Source organism: Amia ocellicauda, chromosome 21 (genome assembly GCF_036373705.1).
Source record: "Amia ocellicauda isolate fAmiCal2 chromosome 21, fAmiCal2.hap1, whole genome shotgun sequence".
NCBI classification, from domain to species: domain Eukaryota; kingdom Metazoa; phylum Chordata; class Actinopteri; order Amiiformes; family Amiidae; genus Amia; species Amia ocellicauda.
Window position 1 is genome coordinate 9,200,923 of NC_089870.1, and position 23,165 is coordinate 9,224,087.

The 23,165-nt window shown below is 38.6% G+C and overlaps 1 protein-coding gene across 6 annotated transcripts in view; it reads left to right on the top strand.

Annotated features, from left to right (window-relative positions):
- Positions 1 to 95: 95 nt before the first annotated feature.
- meis2a (Meis homeobox 2a) overlaps positions 96 to 23,165 on the top strand; it is a 71,962-nt gene continuing 48,892 nt past the window's right edge. For 3 of the 6 annotated variants that reach the window (XM_066694754.1, XM_066694756.1, XM_066694758.1), the window contains exons 1-7: positions 96 to 882; positions 1,355 to 1,584; positions 2,531 to 2,672; positions 3,057 to 3,107; positions 3,752 to 3,802; positions 4,497 to 4,646; positions 12,226 to 12,340. In XM_066694754.1, the coding sequence (XP_066550851.1) occupies positions 871 to 882; positions 1,355 to 1,584; positions 2,531 to 2,672; positions 3,057 to 3,107; positions 3,752 to 3,802; positions 4,497 to 4,646; positions 12,226 to 12,340 (751 nt within the window). In that variant the 5' untranslated portion in view covers positions 96 to 870. Of the gene's footprint in view, positions 883 to 930; positions 1,161 to 1,354; positions 1,585 to 2,530; positions 2,673 to 3,056; positions 3,108 to 3,751; positions 3,803 to 4,496; positions 4,647 to 12,225; positions 12,341 to 23,165 lie in introns of those variants that run through there. The other 3 variants (XM_066694757.1, XM_066694759.1, XM_066694755.1) reach the window with 2 other exon arrangements.

Here is a 23,165-nt window from a genome sequence, read left to right on the forward strand (position 1 = left end):
TGGCCGCTGTGTTGTCGGGCTCCCCCCCCCCCCCCACACACACACACACACGCCCCCCCTCCGCGCGCAGTTGAGGCAGTCCCGATGCACGCGCTGCACATCACAGGCGCGCGGCTCCCCTCTCCGTCTCGAGCTGCGGCAGGACTGGCTGCGGCCGCCGCCACTTCCGGGTTCCGTCATTTCATTCTCCCGCCGCTCGGCGCTGCGAACTGACTCGGCTCTATAAGCGAGCAGGCAGCCAACCTGCCAACACTCACTGACACTCACTCATCCCGGACCGAGAGACGGAGCCGACGCCGACAGGGGGACGCGGGGAGGAAAGGACGGATCTGCAGTCTCCTCATTGCCACTGCTTTCTCTCTGTGTTGCAGCCCGAGTGATAATAAGAGTGAAAAAAAAGAAAAGAAAAGGAGAAAAGGCAAAGAGGAGAAGCGGAGTTGTGGGGAAGAAGCCGGGCTAAAACAGACCCATCTCTCCTGATCCTCATCACCAGCCATCCCTCATTCATTACCTTGACAACCCCTGGCTTTGATTGACAGCTGGAGTGGCGGAGAGCCACGAGACGCGACAGTGAGCCGCGCGCGCTGCGGATGGGCCGAGAGCACCCTGCGCTGGGGGGCTGACACGGGGGTTTATTTTGTTTTTTGTTTTTGTTGGGGGGGGGGTGAGAAAGAGGAAGGAAAAAAAATTTTTTTGCACCAACTCCTCCTGATGCTCCGGCTGGTGCTTTCCCATATTGGAAAATAGGAGAATCCACGAAGTTGGTGGTGGGGGAAAAAAAAAGGGGGATCTGACCACTAAATCACTTTCCAACCGGGACTGGGATATTAAATCTCCGAGCCATCCAGGAGTTTATTGGAGCGCAGGCTGATGGCGCAAAGGGTAGGTTTTAAATCTCCAACACTTACCTATACAAACCCACTATAGGAGGGCCTGTCCGACCGCTCACTTGTGTTCATGGCGGCTCATAGACAACACAGACACTAAATATTGTGGTTTGATTTTTTTTTTGTTTTACTTTGCCAGCACTGTGACAGTGTCTGGTTAGCCGGCGATCTCCGCTGAACGCGTAAAGCAGATTGTTTTGATTTTTTAAAGGGACTCCTAAAGTCATCTGTGCGGTTTTGTGAAGCTACCCCGTTCGGCTTAAAATGTTTTTGGTAATTTCAGACTTTTTTTTTTTTTCATTTATTTAATTTTTTTTAAGGATTGTATCCCCTGCTCCGTAGGATGACTTACATTGTACTTTTAGCCACTGATCGAACGCGTTTTGGTAAACATTCTGAACTGATGTTCTAGAACTGTTCGGGTCAATGTGTTGCCTTACCTCTTCTTGTCCCCTGTTCCCTTCCAGTACGATGAACTGCCCCACTACGGGATGGACGGGGTGGGGGTCCCGGCGTCCATGTACGGGGACCCCCATGCCCCCCGGCCGCTCCCCCAGGTGCACCACCTGAACCACGGGCCGCCGCTGCACGCGAGCCAGCACTACGGCGCCCACGCGCCCCATCCCAACGTCATGCCCACCGGCATGGGCTCCGCGGTCAACGACGTGCTCAAGAGGGACAAGGATGCCATTTATGGGTAGGTAGTGCAAAAGCCCCGCACTTACCCTTCACTTACAAACTGAGCGAACGACTTTTATTCTTGGAAGCGAACGGACCTATTGAAATAAATAACTAACTACACTTCTGCATGTGTGTGACCCCAATACCAGAGCTGCTGCTGTAACTTTATTTCAAAAAGGAGACACATTTGTGAAGTGAGGCTCGCGTTTGTTATTGCACCTCTTTGCAGTTCACTTGATTGTGTGTCGGGACTAATATAATTTTAAGCTAAAGCTTCAAAATCTAATGCATGTTTTAGGTGTGTGTATTGTGGTTTACTAAAGAGTAACAATTAACTGAAGTTGTCATCGCACTTTTATGTGTATTGTCTACAGAATAATGTATTTTTTTTCTTGATAGTATTTTAGCAAATAAAGGAAAGACAGCGGAGGTCATGAAGTTTAATGTTAACCTCTACATGATTAAATATTAAATTGTGAAGTTTTGCTTTACATTAGTTGGCGTATTTTTTAATTTTATTTTTTAAGTGGGCCCTGGTGCAAGTCTCTGTGTAGTTTAAATCAAAACGTGTAGTTTGCATGTGCTTGCTTGCTTGCATTAAATGCTACAGTCTTGCTTTTTTTTTTTACACCGACGGGTAAATTAGCTACATTGTTAATAAAATCAGATTCCTGTTACTTGCAATGCTGCCGCTTAAATGTTTCAAAGTTTTCTTGGTTTACTGTTTTTGCGGCTTGTTTTTATGTATTTATGGATTCTATTTTTGCTGTAGGATTTATGACATTAGTTCAGTTTTAAGAGCTTGCTAAGGAGTCTATGCTCAGGTTGTTTCTTTTCCTGCTCTTGCGGCTTGTTTTTGTTTATTGATTGATTGATATATTTCTGATGAATTTATGACATTAGCTGAAGTTTAAGAGCTGGGTGAGGAGTCTGTGCTCAGGTTGTGCTTTCCCCCATTGCAGTCACCCGTTATTTCCCCTGCTAGCGCTGGTCTTTGAGAAGTGCGAGCTGGCGACGTGCACCCCCCGAGAGCCGGGCGTCGCGGGCGGCGACGTCTGCTCCTCCGACTCCTTCAACGAGGACATCGCCGTCTTTGCCAAACAGGTCACTTTTGCACCTTTTTTCACTTTGGGCTTCTTGAAATGAACGTACTTTTCATGAATTGGTTTCTTTTGTGGTCATGTTTAATTATCATGTTCTTGCTCATTAGCGTATAGCTTAAGTTGCTGGAGTGGTAACATCATCATCATAAACATCATCATAAAACAATATTAATTAAAAGTATTGAGCGTTAATGTGACTTTATTTTCTGGGATAATAATTCAGATTAACTATTGAAAGACAGTATCCAGCGTTGCATAGTTTCATTTTTAACTAACTTTTTACATTAAATATGAAATAATTGTAAACAAAAGGAAAACGCTGTGCACTGTGTTAAGCAAAGAATTGAAGCATTAAAGCATCTTAACGCGCCTTTACCTGTTTTAGGTTCGAGCCGAAAAACCCTTATTTTCTTCAAATCCTGAATTGGATAATTTGGTAAGATTACTGGTCTTTTCCGTAGTACTGCTACTGTAGATGGTGCCTGCGTTGTTTGGTTGTTTGTTGTTTATTTTAAAGCTGTTGTTTGCTCCTTACGGAGCAAAGTAAATATGCAGGCTTATAGGCAATGTTTCTTGGGAAGTTTCCTTTGAAGTGAACCAGAGAAACTCCAAGGAGTCTTACATGGCAATGCGGTCGGTACACAGCCATAGTGAAGGAAGTTACTGTGAACATAACTGCCGTGATTTATTTTACAACAATTCCTTTGCTAATGTTAAATATTTAAATTGGAAAAGATTACAATCTGATTTAAAATTACATTACTGTGTCACCTACTGCCTTTACTATAGGCGACAGTTGTGTCATAATCTTTTCTGAAGATGTGTATAAGCTACGATTGCTTACAAAAATATTATGTATATATGTGTGTTGTGTGTGTTTATGTGTATGTGTGTGGTATTTGAGTGTATTGTGTTGTATTGTCAAAAAAAACAGCTGCATGAAAAAATGTACACATGTAGTTTTGGAAAAAGTTGAAAAGTTGATTCTTACGTTTTCTATTAAAGTCTATTAAATCTGGAATGTGAATAATTGCGATTATTGAATTACGCGACTCACTGTTATTTTTCCTCCTCTTCCAGATGATACAAGCCATACAAGTATTACGATTTCATCTTTTGGAATTAGAAAAGGTAAATTAGAACTTTTCAAATAAATATGAAAATATGAATGAATAAATGTACTGAATAAATCTGGGTCTCTCACACCGTTGAAAGTGGCCCGTATTTTCTATTCTCCAAAAAATGTTCCCTATTGCATTCTGCGCGCAATTTACAGCAACATCTACTTTGCGTTTATTTACGCATTATTTCTGTTTCAGGAAATATATTAAATAGTTCAACAGTTATAAAAACAACTGTTCTGTTTACTACTTACTATTACAAAATAAAAGTGTGCACCGTCGGACATGCAATTATAATTATTATTGTTATTAATATTATGATTATTATAACTAGTAGCTATAACATTGTATCAAAAAGTATTAATTAAGTATTAATTAAAGTTAAAGTTTAAAATTGAAAAAAGAAAGTAAAACCAGCAGTTATTGACCAAGATCAATCTACATTCCGAATAATTTATATACAATTTTGTGTTCACATTTTAAGATGTTCTCATTAATTGCAAATTTTCTATCCAGTATTGCTGTGGTGTTTATTATTTTTTCTGCCTTTCAACTTGTTGCTTCAGTCTCCTGAGAATAATAACCACAGCAACAATTTCACTATTGTTTCCTTGCCTTGGACTATGATGGCCCTTAATTATAGTTGTTCTTGGACTGGACTCCTCAGTTCCCCCTCCTGAAGAGGTTTTCTTCTCCTCTTCTAGGTCCATGAGCTCTGTGATAACTTTTGCCATCGGTACATTAGCTGTCTAAAAGGAAAAATGCCCATTGATCTAGTGATCGACGAACGGGATGGCAGCTCAAAGTCGGACCACGAAGAGCTCTCAGGATCTTCCACAAACCTAGCCGACCATGTAAGTTGTTTGGGTTTATGTATCTACTTCATTGGAGTAAGCAATCTTTGCATTTAAAAAATGGGATGCAGTGCAGTTTCCCAGCTTCCTGCAGAATAGGAGATGAAGCAGAAATGCAGTATATTTCTTGCAGGTAATTCATTTATAATACTGCATCTGAACCCTGTTCTATTTAAATGCATTGGTTAACTTTAGACTGGGTCGATGCCAGCCTCTGTATCAATGCGTTATTTTTATCGTGTGCGTGTTAAAAGTGAAATAGAAATGACATATTAAGCTCAGAGATTTGTGACATTAAACAGTGTGTGTGTGTGTGTGTGTGTGTGTGTGTGTGTCGCATTGAAGGCTACTTAGTATAACTTGTCGCTGTATTACAAGATTTGAAATGTCAGTGGATGTCCTTTAATTTCATATATCAAGAAAGGGGCTCTTGTATAAATCCGTCTAGCAAATATTTCAAGTATGTTATCTGTGCAGGTTGCATAAAAGTGAGGAGCAATCCGTGTATTTTCCTAATTGCTGTTTTGTACTAGTAGTAATAGTAATAGTAGTGGAAGATTTGCTAGAAGTAGCAGTGACATTAGACGCCGTTGATATTGGTTGTACAGCCTATACGTAATCGCAACATTATGCCATATCCAGATTGCAGTGTTTAAAAAGAAAAAAGATTAAATGTAAGAATGGAATGGTGAAAAAAAAGATCAACGACTGTATTATGCAAAGCTTTAGGCTTAAGGCTACAGGAGTTAAAAAAAGAAGTAGGTTATAGTTTTGATCATATGTGTATACCTTAGTTAATGAAGGTTTGCTTAAGTCCATAATGCGGTATTATCAAATACTGATGATTTGCTGCATAACTTACACACACGCGTATAATGTTGCCCGTGTTGTTGCTGCGTTCTAGTTTTGTGTTCAAATCGCGTACAATGTATAAGCGATGTATAACCTATACTGAATATAACCAACTATAAAATGTAACACTGTAGTCACGTATGCGTTCAATGCACACGTGTGTATATGTAGAATATCTAATCTATATTTTCGATCACAGGAGTGTGTGTTTAACCGTTTTATAAAATTAGGAGTAGGCCTATATATAGCAATAGAGTGACTGATTAATATCTATCAGCTGCACATGCCCAAGCCTATTAGGCATTACAGCAGATTTAAGTGTTATGCAAAGTCACTTCACTGCATCTGTTAGGTCTGGTATAATGGCGTGGGTTTCCTCAGATTGGCATTCTTATTTACAGAGTTATTTCCAGTTTATGGCAAAGAAGGAGCAATTGGAATTATTAGGAAACAGCAGTGTTGTGTTGTGTTGTGTTGTGGACCCTGGTTAAAGCCTGATGCTGTAGAGTTGGTTTCAAGTGTAAATGTAGAAACGAGGCATGCTGTTGTTTATACTGAAGAGATTAGATAAACTAGCCTGTTTAGTTTCCTGGCAGATGGCAGATGCACAAGCCAATTTTCTATGTTCCCTCATAATATTCAAATCTAGACATTGTCATCGGACCATTGTGTAAAGCATTATTTTGGTAATTTGATAATTAAATATTCCAATGAAATGGGGTGCCGCCAACAACAAACCTGAGAGTGTATGACAACCCATTTATCTTGAACCCATTAAGGTTTACCACTTCATTAGGTATTTTAGTTTAGAGGCCTTTTATTTCACTGTGATGCCAGCTATGAAAATTTTACTACAGCTATTTTCTCTCAAAGAAACACTAATCTGCTCAGTTTTAAAGAAGTTGAGATATCTGAAATGTGCATTTTATTTTTTATTTTATTGATATTTGCAGGCTTACAAAGTGGAAAGCTAATATATTATTTGTCAAGCATTATAATTAAAATATGCAAACGTAATATTATTTAAAGGCACAAAATAAGTGCATGGTTTCTATCTCTTTGAAATGCTTTGTTAATATTTTGAATAAAACAGATTATCTGTTAATGTGGAAGGAGTGCATTTTTTATAGTTATTATGTACATATAGTATCAGAACACACTTAGCAATTGTCATGCATCACAATAGCACTCTATATATTCAAGTATTTTGTTACCTCTTAAGGTATGAATTAAATTGTCTCAGTTCAATACAGAGCAGAAGTTGTTTTGCAGGATGTCAATGCTTTTGATAAACAGTGACTTGAATTTAGGGTTGATAGCAAGGCAGAGTGAGAATATCAGTCTTTAACACTTGTCCATCATGCTGGTATTTTTAAATATAATTAGAATGCAAAATATTGTGCCATAGAGATGTGTTTCTATTATCAAAAGAAATACACATTTCCATATCTAGAATTGTTACATGGTGGCCTTAAAAAGAAAGGCGATGCATATGTGTTGAACTTCCATTTCAAATTGGAGAGTGTAAAGAGAATGTGTTGCTTGATGGAAAGAAGTTTTATTTTTTCTATTTTATTATTCATTACTGGCTTCTCCTTTAGCCAGAGAGGGAAAGGCAATTTAATAGTTAGAAATGCTAATTTATTTAGTTAGAATCTCTCACGTCCATTTTTCTTTGCTTTGATATGCATTTTTAATACATAGCCCAAGGCTACATCTCATTTGGTGAAAGTTGGTGTGGTGGAGATGATGAGCCACTTCACAGCAAAGCAGACAGCCTGTTGTGTTCTTTTCCCTTTGCCTTTTTTCCACCTGATGGTGGGTCCTAATAAGCGCTGTTTTATTTGCACTTGAATGCTGCTTTTGTCTTTGAGCTGATTGGATTATAACATTGTTAATGAAAAGTAGTCCTTTGATACACCTTTGTTAGAGAGGTGGTTTCTTACGTTAGTTTCCTGTAGCAGCCCTACCCCCCACTTGCACATGCCCTCTACCCCTGTAAAGAGACTTTCCACATTAACGATGGAAAATGAAAAGGGGCTTCTGTTGGATTTGCGAATGACCAATTCAGCATTGTCATTTTTTTGTCTTTGCTTATCTTCCATTTTTTTTATATTTCCCTAAGCTACATCTAATTAAGATGGCAAATGAATGGTAACTGAATATTATCTCTCCGAATGAGATACACCTCTGTGCCTGCGCACTTTCTCGGCTGTGTTTCTGGTTTTTCTATGTCATGAAGACGTACGGTAGCTGCCCGATTATGTTCCACATTCTCACTATAGCACCCTTGGTTTTTGACTACTTCATAGCTCAGGATAAAAAAACAACTGTCGTTTTTGTCGCTTGATTCTTCTTTGCTGCTTCAGGCTGTTGGTTGTAGTCGCTAGAAAGGTTATGTATAGGTTATCAAAGCCATGCACTGGCTGTGCGAAAACATTTCTAAAATGCCTGTTTCATTTGTAGTTGTAAGACATTGCCAGCAAAGCAGTTTATCCGTGTTTATGTTAAATGTGTAGAGCAATGATGTTTTTGTTTTTTGTGCTCAAAGAGAATATTGTGATGTCTGTGGCGTTTTAAACCACAGCACTATTTTCTTCCAGTTTATTTGCATATCCCTGTGCCATTGACTCAAGATTGGATACCTTTTCTTTGAGGCCACTAGCTTTAGGATTTATTTTTTTACAAAGCTGAGATTTTTAGTTTTATACATGTTTGTATAAATAAATAACCATGTGCTGGCGTGCTTTTTCTAGACAAAACAACAGCATCACAGAGTAGTATGTTGTTTACTGCGGCATACGGTTTCATTGAAACATCAAGATCACCAGTTCTATATATTTTCCTAACCTAACCTAAAAATGATTTCTGCTACTGGCAAAGTTCATAATGACTTTCTACATGCAGGCCAGGCTAACTTGTTGCATTCCCTTTCAGCCTATAGCTTTGAAAGGAATGTGAAAATGCAAACATAATCAATACACTGCTGCTCAAATAGCTAGAAAACAAGAATAGCAGCTATAAACACTGTCTTTTAACAAGACAGTTTATACTAGGTTCAGTACAGCTTGGAGTAATTATATTTCATGCCTTCATAAATAGATTATCTGCAAAATAACCAATGATACTTGTTTTATGTTTGACATTTTTCTGTAAATCAGACAAACATCATGATTGGTCTCCTTAGCCTGCTTGTGAACATTTGTAAATTCCAGAAAGAATATGAAAATGCATCCTTTCATATTAATGCATAATGTTTAAAACTTCTAATCCATGCTAATCCATGTGAATGCCAGTTTACTCAAACTCGCAAACATGTATACATATATACACTTATATACCTTAAAATACCCAGCTGTAAAATAAAAGAGAATGTTTGGTTTTTATTCTTGGTGGATAATTGATGGTATTGTCAACATGTCGTTGGCTAATTGAAAAGGAAGGTTAATTTTAACTGCTTTAAGCAATTGCCATATAATTATGTTTTAAATTATTTGAAAATGTGTAAGAAGTTTTGCTGGTTATGCACTGTGGCAAGACACGTCATGAAATGTCATTCCGATAAGATTTAATGTTTTATTTGGTTTACATCAGTTATGTGGGATATTTGCCCTGTAATTAAATGTTTTAATATTGTATAGTTGTATAGTTAGGTCTCACTGGCTGTGACAATTCCCAGATTGGATGCAAAGACAATTGCTAAACAATATATATATAAATATAAATATAAATATAAATAAATATACACACCTATGAATGGGTATGTATAATTAACTAAAAATGTGAGACATTTTTTCATTTCCCAATACAGGATTTTTACCATCTATAGAGGAAAAACGCATAAGATTTGCTTCATATGCCAAGAGACCTATGTCCTCTCTCTGCTCTTTTCTAGGTTTAACAAAATTCAATGATGGTGCTAAATCAATTTTTTAAATTCCAAGGGACGAAAACACCGGCAAAATTGTGTTTTCAAGGCAAGGCGGTGTGTGTAAATGAGAAATGGTGGATAGCGACATAGTGTTCTCCTGTGGCTTAGCCAGTACAAGCTTTCCCCATATTGTCTCCTGCTTTTATATTAATTACAACTTGCATTATCAGCTGTGAGTCTGTAACCCAGCAAATAGAAAATGCTGCCCCTGGAGACCTAGCTTCTTGTATCTATTTTCCATCTACTTCTATTGTGCTGTGCTTGGTATTTGCTTCTTTTCTCCTGGTAACTGTGCTCTTTAATACAATTAGGAAAGAGCAAGGAGTGAACCATATTTGACTCCTAATTATTGAAGCTACTGGGAATTGTCACATGTATGCAATTTGCTTTTGCACTTTCAGTTGCATTGGTGAGGCTGTTGGTGACGTAGTTTTACGACTTGTTTGAACTTTAATTGACTTTTAAGGGTTCTGACAACTGTTTTGCTGCTATCCTCCTGTTTGACGGAAATGCCTCTTACTAAGAGGCGATTCACTGAATTATTAACAACAAAGTAGTGAAAGGCAGTTCCTTTAGTCTAGGTGTGGAATAAAGTTAGCGTGGACCAACACTGGATACTCGCTTTGAAAACTGACAGCTCTTGAGACACTGCCTAGTTTTTACATGCATGGTTCAATATTAAAGGACATGTTCTCATTGCAGTTATGTCCAGATCTCTTAAATGTTGCAATAGGATCATAATGGAGGTTTCTAGGTTGTGAAGCAGAGTGAATTGCTTAGCGTTGGCTCCAAAAACGAAAGTATAGTCACCAGATTCCTTGTAAAACTGCACAAAATGTATCCAGCCTTAAACCAATACACAGCCCTGAGCCCCGCAGAATGAATGTTTAAGTTTCATAAAGTGCAGGCCAGTGCGCAGGGATAAGCAGTAGTGGGTGTTTTCAGCTGCAGGAAGTTGAACCCAGTCATTTTCTTCCCTTAGAACAACAACGGTGCATTTTCAGAAAATGAATCCTGGCTTGGCCTACATAGATTGTATGATGTTTTTTTAGTTTTTTTTTTTTTTTTTTTTTTTATGACATTTGCCTTGAAACATAAAGGAGGTGTTACTGGATAATTAATGTAATTTTCACATCTGTGGTATGGATCCGTAGCAAAAAGAAGACAGCTTAAAAGAGGCCTCAGTGCATAAATTAACAACACTCTATGCCTCTCTCCCCAAACTGTGGCCTAGGTGAACATGTTGCAATTATTCTGTTTTCTAAAAGGAAGGTTCTTGCTCGTTGTTGGAGGGCTAAATTCATGCCGAGCTATTGTTTCTGCTCTTTTTCATGTAATTCTTCGAGCTCTTTATCTGATTACCATCCGGCAAACAGCTGACGCTAAGAGGCTGCAGAGGGTTGAAGAGCCCCTGTCTGCTGTTTGCCTTCAGCTTGAAGCTATTTGAGTGCTTTCCTAACTTACAGATAAAAAGGGGAGCTCACAGGCAGAGCTCCGGCACAAGCGCAAGGCACCGGGGGAAGTTGCTAAATCTCTGCGCTTTGCTTCAGACTCTGCCCATTTTCTTTTAGAAAAACTTTGTGCTCAATGCTGGGGAGCTTCATAATATATCAGGAGGGATTTATTTGCATTTAGAAAATGGTAACTTCTTTTTAGATTTATTTTGTAGTGTAGGCAATGTGTATATTTATTTATATATATATAAATTAAAAATAAATAGCTACGGTTTGTCCGAATCCATGTTCAACCCTGCACTTTTTTAGTTTCATTATTTTTAAAGGCGTTTTTCTTAGCAGAGACTAATCCAGTCCCTGCCATTTTGTTGTCACATGCAGGTGACATGTCCGAGCACGGCTCCAGGCCTCAGGCTGCTGTGTTTCATGTGTGCCTTCTCTTCTTCTGTGGCAGAGGAAATTCCACCTCTTTCTTGCCTTCATGTGGTGCTGATAAAGCTTTTCCTGTACAGTAGAAATCCTGTTTTCCTTTAAGCACCAGCAGGGTATTGGGAATGACCAGGAAAGGGGAGGAGGACCGGGAGGAGAATATAGTCAGTGGAGCAGCTCGGTTCAGACGCTGCAACTTTCAGTTTTCAGCACTTATGTCTCTGAGAAGCAAACTTTCACTGTAGGAGAAAAAGGACTTTTTTCTGTGCCAGATAGAAACGAGTCTGTCTTATTTTCAGTTAAATCATTGGTAATCCTTATTGCCAAATCTTGGTGCATTTTGAATGTATTTTTGTACTTAACTTTAAGGAAATATTGGCTAGTTGCAGAAAACATTTGATTTCATAGCCCACTTCGTTTTGTGGAATCCTAGTCTTGCTTGAGATTGAATGTGTTTGTTTTTTGACATAGTGAAGTGAAGTAAAGTATGGTTGTGATTTCTGTTTTATTCGTGTGTGATGTTTGATTAGTGTGAATGGCTGTCTTTTAAGTTAGTGGAAAAAAACAACATGACTTGTGTAATTTCTTTGTCATGTGCTGCTAGCTTCACTTAAAAACAAGAAGTGTTTAATACATTTAAGATGGCTTCATTGCGATGTCAGAGTAATGTTTTTGAGCAGGGCTGTGTCGTTCAGAGAGTGCTAATTCTTCAGGGATTAAACAGCTTGTGTGTAGAAGATCATGGAGAGGCACTGTCTTATGTGTCACCTGCTCATTTCATCTTCTGCAACTGTTACATTACAAGCACGCTAATGTGGTTCCTTTCTCTTCTCTTCCCCCTCTCTGCTCTCTGTTCCTCATTTGCGGCTGGATCTGGGAATGTGGAAAAAATTCCTTGTCTCTCTCACACCAGAACCCAGCGTCTTGGAGAGATCACGATGACGCCACCTCGACGCACTCAGCAGGCACGCCAGGACCCTCCAGTGGGGGCCACGCTTCACAAAGTGGGGACAACAGCAGTGAACAAGGTAAGGACCCCTACTCAGCTTTCTTCCTCCCCACCCAGCAAAGACTGAAATGATCCCTGCTTATTGCAAAAGCTCTGCCTGTTTTAAACTCTTAATATCACAGTGAGTGTGTGGGGTGCAGTTTTTTGGTATAGGTCTGAAAGATGGCATTTCTCTTTTTACTCTTTTTAAACTCTAGCTGTTTACCGTTGGGCATAGTTATGAAGAATGCCTTTTACTTAAACTGAAATGGTAGAGTGATAGTAACTGTTCTGGGAGCTCCTATTAGTATTTAAAACCATACCAGCATTACTGCAATAATTACTGGTATGAAAGGGTTATGGTTTCCTGAATCTGTGCTGCTAGAGCACAGTTATACATACATGACATATATTGAGCTTGTTCTAATGATGACATGACATCACTTGCACAGCTTCTACAACATTCAGTGGTTTTATTTTCTTTGCTGAACTTTCAGTGCAAAGTGTTGCTGCTATTCATTTATTATATGTTGTTCTTGTTTTTTTGTATCAGAACCAATTGCATTTTAAGATTTTAACTTCATAGCTTAATGCTGGTTGGATTCCATAATGTATTGAATTTGAAAATGTGTTAGATTCAGTAGTTTGTGAAGTACTGTGAATCAAACTGAACTCACAATTAAAGGTGAGGTTTACATTAGGAGGAGAGTAATCAGCCCTATTTGGGGGGAAAGTCAAATCAAATCAATGAAAGCTCCTTGTGTAGGAAGATCGGTAATTGTAAGGGATACGAACCATTGCACTTGGTGAATGTGGTTAATTATAACTGCAAATGACCACAAGCTCTGACTTACACACAGTATGTAAACCGGGTCCAGCTTTGTGGTTCACTTATGTCATGTTGCATCACAGTCCTTGCTCTTTGCTTCAGTAGTGCCCCTTTATTTATTAATACATATTTACTAGGTATATCGCTAATTAGTCAACCTAGTTAAGTCAGTACTGTCAACATATAAAATATAAAGCGCTGCCCTTTCTGTTGTTTCTTTTACTTTTATTTAAAAATTACAGCATGGGTAATATAGGCTGAGGAAAACAAATCTTATATTATTTTCTGATTTTATAACATTGAGTAGCCCTTCTACTTTTTTCTGCAGTCTGGTTTTGCTGATCAGTCATGTATTGTTTTTGTTTAGTATTTGTTAAAATGGTTGATAGGACCTGATTCAGTTAAGAGAATGCTGTTGTGTAACAGTATGAAAGGTAAATCTGATTTGAGCGTGGCTGCTCTTTGTTCTTTTTATATGTTGTTGTGGTAGTATTTTTTTCCTCCCCTTATGTCATCTCTGCAAGGCCAGCAGGGGAAAAAAATCTACTGCATATTGATTATCTTACATGCATAACTACAAGTGACCTGTAATCCACCAAGTACTTATCGACTGCATTCTGGTCCAGATCCAGTAACTGTTGATCAATGTAAGAGAAGACAGTAACTGTACAGAGCAGGGATTTGCTGAGAAAAGGAACAACTAAGGGGTTAAAACTACCATTAATAGAAATCTAACAATGAAAACATCTTCCAGAGACAAAGGGGAATAAAGGGAAGCTGATTTAATGGTCTAATGAGGCCATCTTCCACAGAGTTGTTTTGTGCGAGGCTTGCGCTGACCTTTCGCTTTGCTCAGGAGCCCGACACTTCATTTTTCACATTCTTGCAATTACGTTAACGCTTGAAGCATTTCTGACTCCAACTATGCCTGCAACACTACAAATGACTTGACGCCACAAGTTACCACAGCCCCCCCACCCCTTTTTAAATCACCCCCCCAACAAACCCCCCAAAAAACAATTTTATTAGCAGGTCAGTGGGGTCCGGGCTATAATTTGAAATAGAACAGGTCGGTTCTGTTAGGCCAGCTCCTCCGAAGTGCTGAGAAGGCAAGACAACACAGAAGAGCACTGATAGCCCTTGGGTTTTATCAGTGAAAAGCTGCATGTGAAAACCCCTCTGCTGTGCATTAAAAGGTGTGCGGCTTGAAAATCAAACCATTTCCTTCAAACAAAAGTCTCAGCAGCCCTTTGGGTCTTGCGTTTCCTTTGCACTTTCCACAGACTGCTAAAATGTTTTTGATTACATAATGTCTGCAGAAGAGCTTTCAAATGATTGCTAAGTAGATGCAATTGCAAGCTTCATTTTCTTTTGTTTTTGTCTGATTTTTAATTAAGTAATCATTTTCACAGTATGGTTCTCATTAAGATAAATATATGTCTCATATGTATATGTAATGTGAGCATGTGTAGATAGACAGATGAGTAGATATTGCTACACACTTTAATAAGGGACATTTTTCTTTCACTGCTGAATAGACACGAACCAGCTCCGAGGCAATAAAATCTATTTTATGTTTTTGAACCAGAAAAAAAATCATGTTTATAATCTGAAGTTTGAAAAAAACATATTTTCTCTATAATTGTTTATAGCAGTATAAAAATATTTTCTTTGTGAAACAGCATAACCTGCCAACAGCGCCTTTTTTAATATTAGATTTTTACCGTCAGAAACAACCAATGCTGTGCTAAAACAAATGACTTACTATATTCTCTTAACTGGCATAAATTGTGCTTTATACTTTTAACAGTGAGTTTTAAATGTATTGCAGATATTTCAACTGTGCACATACATTTCCGCTCAATCCTAGTTAAGAACATCTTATTTGGTAAAGAGTTGCTTTCCATGGGAGAGATTAATTATCAGCTGCAGGGCAAAAGCAACAAATATATTGACTAAAATAACAAAGATACTCTGGGTTAAAGCTCTTGCTGATGAGAAGAAAAAAGTTTGTTTTATTTTTCACATGTTCATTTAAAACAAGTTAGCATTTCACAGACAAAAAAATGCATCAGCGTTTGCTTTACTTCCCTTCACGTTTATGGTATTATATATTATCTATATATTTCAGCACTGCTAGATGGTTATATAATATAATCATTCTTTTTCCTAGTACAGAAAAGTTTGGATTGTGCATTGATGTCTCAGTTATTTCAAATGGCAGAAATTACTGAAGAAACCTGAATCCTCCCAGAGTAATTTTCAGGTTTTGCATTTGCTTCTAATCCCCTTAATATACCTAGCTCCGTGGATTATTTTTTTCTCAGCATATAAAAACAAGTCCAGAATGTGCTTCCACCATGCTGTCTTTCACTGGTGTAACATCGAGTCAGGGCAACCTTTTCTCCGGCAGCTACAATATGCTTGCCTAATCATTAGTTATGCATGAAAGAAAAATTGATGGTGACATCTTTGCAATGAGATCATTGTAAAAGGGTCTTCCTTACCATACTTTTTTCAGGGGGTTAAAAAAAAAAAAATGTACATTTTACAGCAATTGAACAATCCTTGCTCTGTGAATAGGCAGAATTCCCAGAAATACTGAGACAGTTGGCCCAGTAACTGCTGAGCTCACCCCGCACACAGAGTGCATGTTAACCACTGGACTGCCGGCTGCGCTGAACTACAGTCATTAAAAAGTTTAATTTTTCTCCAGCATGATCACAGATCAAATCCAGATAAGTCACATTTCAGGATATCCGAGGTATACTAAGACACCATTAGGTCACTGTATTGATTGGACTGTTTCAGACCTCGAGGCTACAGCAGGAATTTCAGTGGAAAGTACACTGGAACTGCCAAAAAAATAAAAAAAGTATTTTGGAATTCTGTGAAAAGCACAAAATGGAAACCTTGTTGTGTTTTTACTCTTGCCCTTAGTAAACGTGAAGGGATGTCTCCTGATGCCAGTTAGAGTTTAATTTAGAGTAGTAATTAAACCTGAATACTGCCTCATAAACAAAAGATAAACAATAAACCAGCCGTGGTCCCTGCTGTTTCATAGCCGTCTTTCCCAGCTGTTTTAGAACAGATAATTTTTACACAGTGCTCTACCTAGTGCCAGTACAATGATGGGGGGTCAGAAAACTGCAGCAAATAAGCAAATGCACAGGTTATCTGTTGCTGCGCAGAGGGCTAGAAAGTGGCAGAGGAAAGTGAGGCTAGAGATGTATTGGACTACTGTCCAGAATGTGAGCGTATCCATCCTATTGCTTACAAAAGTACTTAAATAGAACAGGGGCCTCATAAACAATGAATTAAGAGCTGTCAGACTGTTGTCATGCCATGGTCGTACTCTTTTACTCATGTACCTTCAATGTAGCTTTCTCTTACATTGTGCTTCCTTATTACACCCTGATGACATCACTTTCCTAGAACAACAGGCTCCCACCTTGCATGTCATTTATAAATGTTTCTTTTTGTTATTGTTTTGTAAATCTGATTCACATTTGTTTTACACATGCATCTGACTATATCGTCATATTTTTTTTTCTTCTTTAAATGTCTGTGCCTGTGCCGTGTTAGTCAGGTATGTGTAGGGCTATGTTCAGTCGTGATCTTTTTTTTTTTTTTTTTTTTTCCGTAAGGGGCGGGGTGATTGTTGAAAGCTGAGAATAGTTGCTCTGGAAAAAAAAAAAATACAGAGGGATACTTTCATGATCCCATTAGCATAACAGTGGGTAAATTATTCATGCCAAGTGCCGATTCTATGGGGAAAAGTATAGTTAATGCACATAGTTTTAAAATGTATCCCTTTCTGCTCTGAGACCAAATTCTTGCTAGATTCAGCATTCAGACGTTTACGGGAAAAGCTCTAGTGGCATGTTAGAAGCAGTTTCGGGGGCTGCGCTTTGAGGTTCATCTCTCAGTGTGCACTGCTTTCAACACAGACCATCTGGCTTCCTTCCAAAAGGTGATTAAACAAAATGATCAGCTCTTCCTTGCTGGGTAACATGCCTGATACTGTGGATTGAGAAAGGAGGAAAGAAAACAACAAAAAACAAATGCTCGCCGGCAAGACAGCTACAGTAACGTCATCCTTAACCCCCCCGTCCCTCCCCCTCCTCCTTTCCTCCTTTTATTTTGCAGTACTTAGATGTTCCTCAGGCATCTTCACCATCAACATGTCCTTCTGGCCTGTAATGGTGAACAGGTTGTGCTCGGCCCACAGTGCTGCCTGTTCTGAGGCAGGGAAGCCATATTAAGTGGGTCAGGCTAATGTGCAAACTAATGTTCAGTTGGACATAGGGAAAAAATTACTAAAATTATTCTTACGCCAGATGCAGAGAATGTATGCTATGTGTCATTAGGGAAAGCTTGGTCTTCTGAACTTTTTTTTTCTTTTTCTGTCTTTTGCAGAAGATGTTTTAATTTTCCAAAAGTAAGTTTAGAATAATAAAAAATAAAAAGGAGAGGCATTTAATTGGATCATATTGAGCAAATCCGCTTTATTTTTCTGTTCTACCCTACAGAAGAGAGTATGGCCTTTAGCTATACACCGCCACAACATGTAATTCCTTTGGTCATAGCAACATTGTACAACAGGGTATCTGATGTAATGTTGCTAAAAGGGATTCCTTATGCCAGTCCCATGGGCTACATGTCCATTAATACTGTTATATATATCTATAAGGATAACAGCGTTCTCCTTAAACTCACTCGTTATTGGAGGATTTTACAGGTCTGTTTTAGCAAGGGACCTAAGGTCAGTCAAAACGTCACTTCAAAAAAGTGTTAAGCCAATAGACATACTCTTAGACAAATTTTATTTTAATTTTTATTTTGTTAAAGGAGAGAATGTTGCAGTGTGTGTTTGTGTGTGTATGTGGAGGGTGGGGGGGGAGGTTTGTTAGCCACAGGCAACCACAGGCAGTATTTCAAATACCCTGTGTCTTGGTAGGTCCCCATTATAGTTAAGAAAGGGGTTACAAAGGCCAAGTCTCTCAAAGGCACACCTGCAGGGTGACTTTAAACCCTGCCTAAGCACTCATCCACTAGCGTTTAAGGTGTGCTTATTTGGGAATTAACCCTGACTCCAGAGCTTAAAGTTTACTTATTTCTTTTGTGTTTGTCTGACGGCCCTTGCTCTCTTTTCACTTTTTCTTGCTCTTTCTTTCTTGGTTTCTAATCCCTGCTGCCTCTTTACGTCTAAACACTGCATAGCTGAGGTCCCTTTAACAAAAAAAAAAAAAAACATATTTGGAGGTAATCTTATAGCTGGAAGTGAGGTCTCGATGGGGAGGGTGGGGTTGCAAAAAGGATTCTAAATGCTTTATGGTAGCTATACCCTACAGGTACTAGTTTATAGGCAGCAAACATCCAATAGAGTGGGTGTGAGATAATGAAGCTACATTTGATTTCGTGTTTTTTTTTTCTTATAAATGCACGTTTTAATCTTATGTAAATGTGTTGAGCATTATTCAAGATAAGCGCATTTTATGGTCCAATTGCACAGTTTTGGGTGCTTTAATAAATCTCCAAGCAAGCTCTGAAGAACTGCCGTCCACTGTCCCTTTTTGCTGCCCATATTTTAACAGATTAACTTTATTATGGAGGAATCCTGAAATAAGTATATGATTTGACTGTAGTTAGGGCCATTAGCTCTCTTTATTGTAGGCAACTGCCTAATAATTTCTAATTACCCCAAGGAAGTAGCATGAGTGTTAGTCAGCAAGGATATTTTCTTATTTACAAGCCCCAAGCATTGAGCACTCTTGAAGAATGAAGGGTAATGCACAACAAAACAAATCAACATGCCAAGCAAGAATCTCAATACTTGCTTGATTCTGGCTCTGGGTGACAAAATGTTCATTATGCATTAGGATAATTCATTTAGAAGGTTATCAATTGTAGATAAAAGGGCTCCTTTGAAGAAAACACCATATCGAAAGAAAAAGATAAAAAGAAACAAGCAACACATAATGCTTAGCTAATGTTTTTCATGAGAACTCAGAATCTGACATTTTACCCGTTTTAGGCAGAACAGTTTTGCTAATAGTACCGCAGTCAACTCAAGGTTTTTTAAAGACTCCACTATGAAACTGACTTTGACTGACTTTCTTTAATTAATCTGGTTTTGCTTTCAGATTATGTTCTGTCCCATTTGCTTTGAATAATGCTGCCTAGCGATGTACAACTTAAAATATTCTCTTTTTGTTCATTCATGCTTGGTGTTTGTTTGGCTTCTGCAGTGCTTAGTCAAGGAGTTTTGTGTTTTTATGACAGTTCCCACTCCCACATGTGTTTTTTTAAATTATTGCTATTTATTTTTTGTTATGTCTTTGTTTTTTAGAAACTCAAGTTAAGTCATACCCAGTAAAAACTCCAACTTTATTTGTATTTAAAACGTTTTTTTTCCAAAAAAGAAAAGTACATTGTTAACTGTGAATGCACACATCCTGGGATGCAACCTTTAGACAACTGTGTGTCTGCTGGAGACATCTGTGAAGAGTGACCTTTTGACCCTAAAAAGAATGCTCTGAAGGTGGGGGAATGCAGCTACCCCTCCATGGCCTGAAGGACGTTTAAAATGTGCACGAGAACAAATTCTGTAACTATTAAAAACATAGAAAAAATTGGCCAGCGCGTAGGACTGGTCTTGTTTCTACCCAGAGGCCTGCTTCAACTCTTGCCTCATGAGATCGTTTTCATCCTTTATAAGTCAAAAGGACCCTGGTAAAATGAAAGGTTATGCAACAAGGCCCAGCTTGGGTGAGAGATGCTCCCTGCTGGAAGGGTTACTGCTATTCAAAGCACCTGCTATTGTGTGGGCGCCCATTGGTTTCCTATTGTTATAGCGAAATTAGTCGTGCTTCCTTTGCTGAAGAGGCAGCAGCTTTCGTTATAAAGATATGTGTTACACTGCACAAGCTGTGGTTACCACCATGGAACTCATGAATGCACTCAGGAAAACTAAATTGCTTTTGTTTTAGCCCCCCCTCCCTCTTTCTTCCCGTATTGTAACCTGTTTTCTGTAGGTTTCCTCTCTTTGATTTCTCATTCCTGCAGTGAAATGTAGATTGGGAATAGCTACAGGCTCCCCCAATTGGGGTGCCCTGGTCATAGGGTGTTTAGGGAAAATGGAAAAGTCAATATTAAGTAAAAAATAAAACAAAAGGCGAGAGACCTGAGAGGAATGAAGTGGAATTAATTAATTGCATCAAAAACGAGCTTTATTGTGGACTTAAATTAGGAACTGAATAATGACTTTCAAAAGGGCAAGTTAAAGAAAGCTTTCACAAACTACAATCAAGAAGAATCTATCACATTCCTATGATATCGGGGTTTGTTACTAGGCTACTAGGAAAAAAACATTAAAATAAACAGCACTAATTAGCCACCAAAAAAAGGAAAGAAACTGAGATGATTGTGTTTTGCGTCATATTTATGAGACATATTCTTTGAGTTCTGGTAATGATAGGCCATGTCAGGCAACTTATTAGCATTAAGAAAATGTGTAAGAAATCCAATTGAACACCTATTACTTTAGGTCAGCATTATAGAGTCATAGTAATCTGAACCTCAGCTCTGAAGCACAATTTTTCACAGTCTTTATGGGTTTTCGCCAACAAGCTATGGGGAGAGTGCTATTTCTTATGCCAAGAACTGTCAAGCTTTGACAATCAAAATTATCACCAGGTTTGGACTCTAATGAAAAGGTTTCTTTAGATATCTTTAGATCGAGGTAGTCAATAGAATGCTCCTCAAAACCTGCCTTCCCCATTAACGCAAATAAATTGAGTTTTTTAAATGAAGTAAATGTTGTTTACATGTCCCAGTAAAAAAAATTTCTTTAATATAATGTATTATTTTAAAACAGGTTTGGTATAAGGCCTTTCAGCATAACAGCTTCAGTCTAGAATAGGCATTCAGCCATTGTTTGACTCTTGCCAAGTTTCAGGGTAGTGGAATTCAGGCTTCATCAAGAGCTAAAAACACAGACACTCTGCTCAAACCCATCTTTCTATAAATGATAATTAATGTCTGAAATGCTCAGTGGAGGGCACAATGCAGAAACTATTGACTTGTAAAGGAGCTGATAGGTGAGGGGTCTTGACAAGACACAAGTAGCTTTCTTTCTTGTAAAGGAGTATCTGATTTATTTGCTAGTTGGGTCCCCTGAGACCATGTTGTGCTTACTATTAATCAGGGACTTGCAGCTGTATGGAATAAAATACAGTTACAAAAAAAAAGGCTTGTAAGAGGCGTTCGTCACTGTGGTTGAAGCTCTGAGCGAAAGGCAACTGCTCACTGACTTTGTGTGTGACAGCACAAAGGACAGCAATAGAGAAAAGCGAGTCAGCAAGAGAGGAGACAAAAGCAGCGATCAACTAACACAGCTCCACATGGCCTGACTAATTTATGAGAAAAAAACTGTGCTGTTCACTGGATCAGCACACAGAGGAGGCAGGTGGAATAGGAGGAAGTTTTCATTGACTCTCCTGAGCAAGTAGGGAAGCCATGGGGGATTCTTCTCAGTTTGAACTTTATCAGGGTCTACGCTTAATCAATAAGGTATTGGAAAAAGAATTAATTACTAAAGCAGAATAAAACAGCTGCATTTTAAACCAAGGATTCATCAATTCAGTAATCTCCCAGTTACAGCTTAGGTGCCGTGAGGATCATTCCAACTTCGTGTAATGAGGAACTGAGGGAGTTTCCTCCTCTATCAGTCTGGGAATTCACATTAGCCTGCTTTTCAGCTGTTTGTCATCAACCAGTACAACTGCATTTCTTCCCACTCCTTTCCTCCACGTTCACAGCATCCATTCGACAGTCCTGTCTGGCTCTCTCCAGAGCTACCAGCTTCCCACCAAATTCCTGCTTTCATGCGGGATCGAAAGCATTAATGTGGAAATCATCGGCACCAGGAGAGCAGGTCTTAACTGTCCTGCTGCTTTGAGGCAGAGCTGGTTTTCATACCGGACATACTTCTATTGTGGCCACTGTGGGGTCAGGGACCTGCTTGTTGAAGAAGCAGTAATTTGAACACAGTCTGTAAATGTTTCATCCGTAATTTCCATAATGGTGAATTTCAAGGAGGGTTGAGAAGGGTTATGGGAGATGAATTAGGCTTTTAGTGAGCTCATTAGGAAGCCAAACAGAGTTTAGACAGCAAAGCAGTGAGTGTGGCTGTAATCAGTTCTGCTCGCTTTGTTCCTTGCCTTCGGGACATTTTTGAAAACTTCATGGCAGGGGTTGATGAGAATATGCTGAGCAGAGGCTACAATCTGATGGTTGACTTGTTGATTTATAAACCTTTTAATTCGTTTTCTTTCTCCGCTCTAATAGCACTTGTAGAAAAATCACTCATTTATTAGGCCCATTTTATGCCTGCCTCCTCTGAGTGAAGCAGAGGTAGTTTTAATAATTTCAAGGTGTCTGGTGTTACTCCTCAGTAAGTACAACATAAATAAGATGTTTGTTTTTATTATACGTTTAATTGGGAGTAGAGAAAGCTTCAGCAGTTAAAACTGGAGTGTCTTTTCTAAAAAAACAAAAAAAACAAAAAACACTGTACAATGTACAAAACATAGACTACTCCACTGGAGACTTTCAGTCATAGCATATCTTTTTTTTAAGAAAGAAAGCCTTTGATTTCTTTATGAGGATTTAATAACGCCATATCGCCGATAGCAGACAATGCTGCACGTTGCAATGCTTTTCTCTCTCTTTCTTTCTCTCTTTCTTTTTTTTAACATTTAATTCTTAACATGAAGGAGGACTCTTTTTAGAAAATTGATGCAGTTTGCTCTGCTAATTTTCATGCTCATTCCAATTAATTTAACATGACCCAGTTTTCCTTCCTCGGGCTCATTCTATCTAATTAGAAAAGCAACACCTAAAGAATGAGTTTTAGTTACCAACACTGTTGAGCCCTGGATGTAATTTATTTTCGATGGTAATAAAGTTATCAAACTGCAGGACGGATATCTGATGTCAGTTGAAGAGACTGCTGTAAAAAGGTCTATTATGT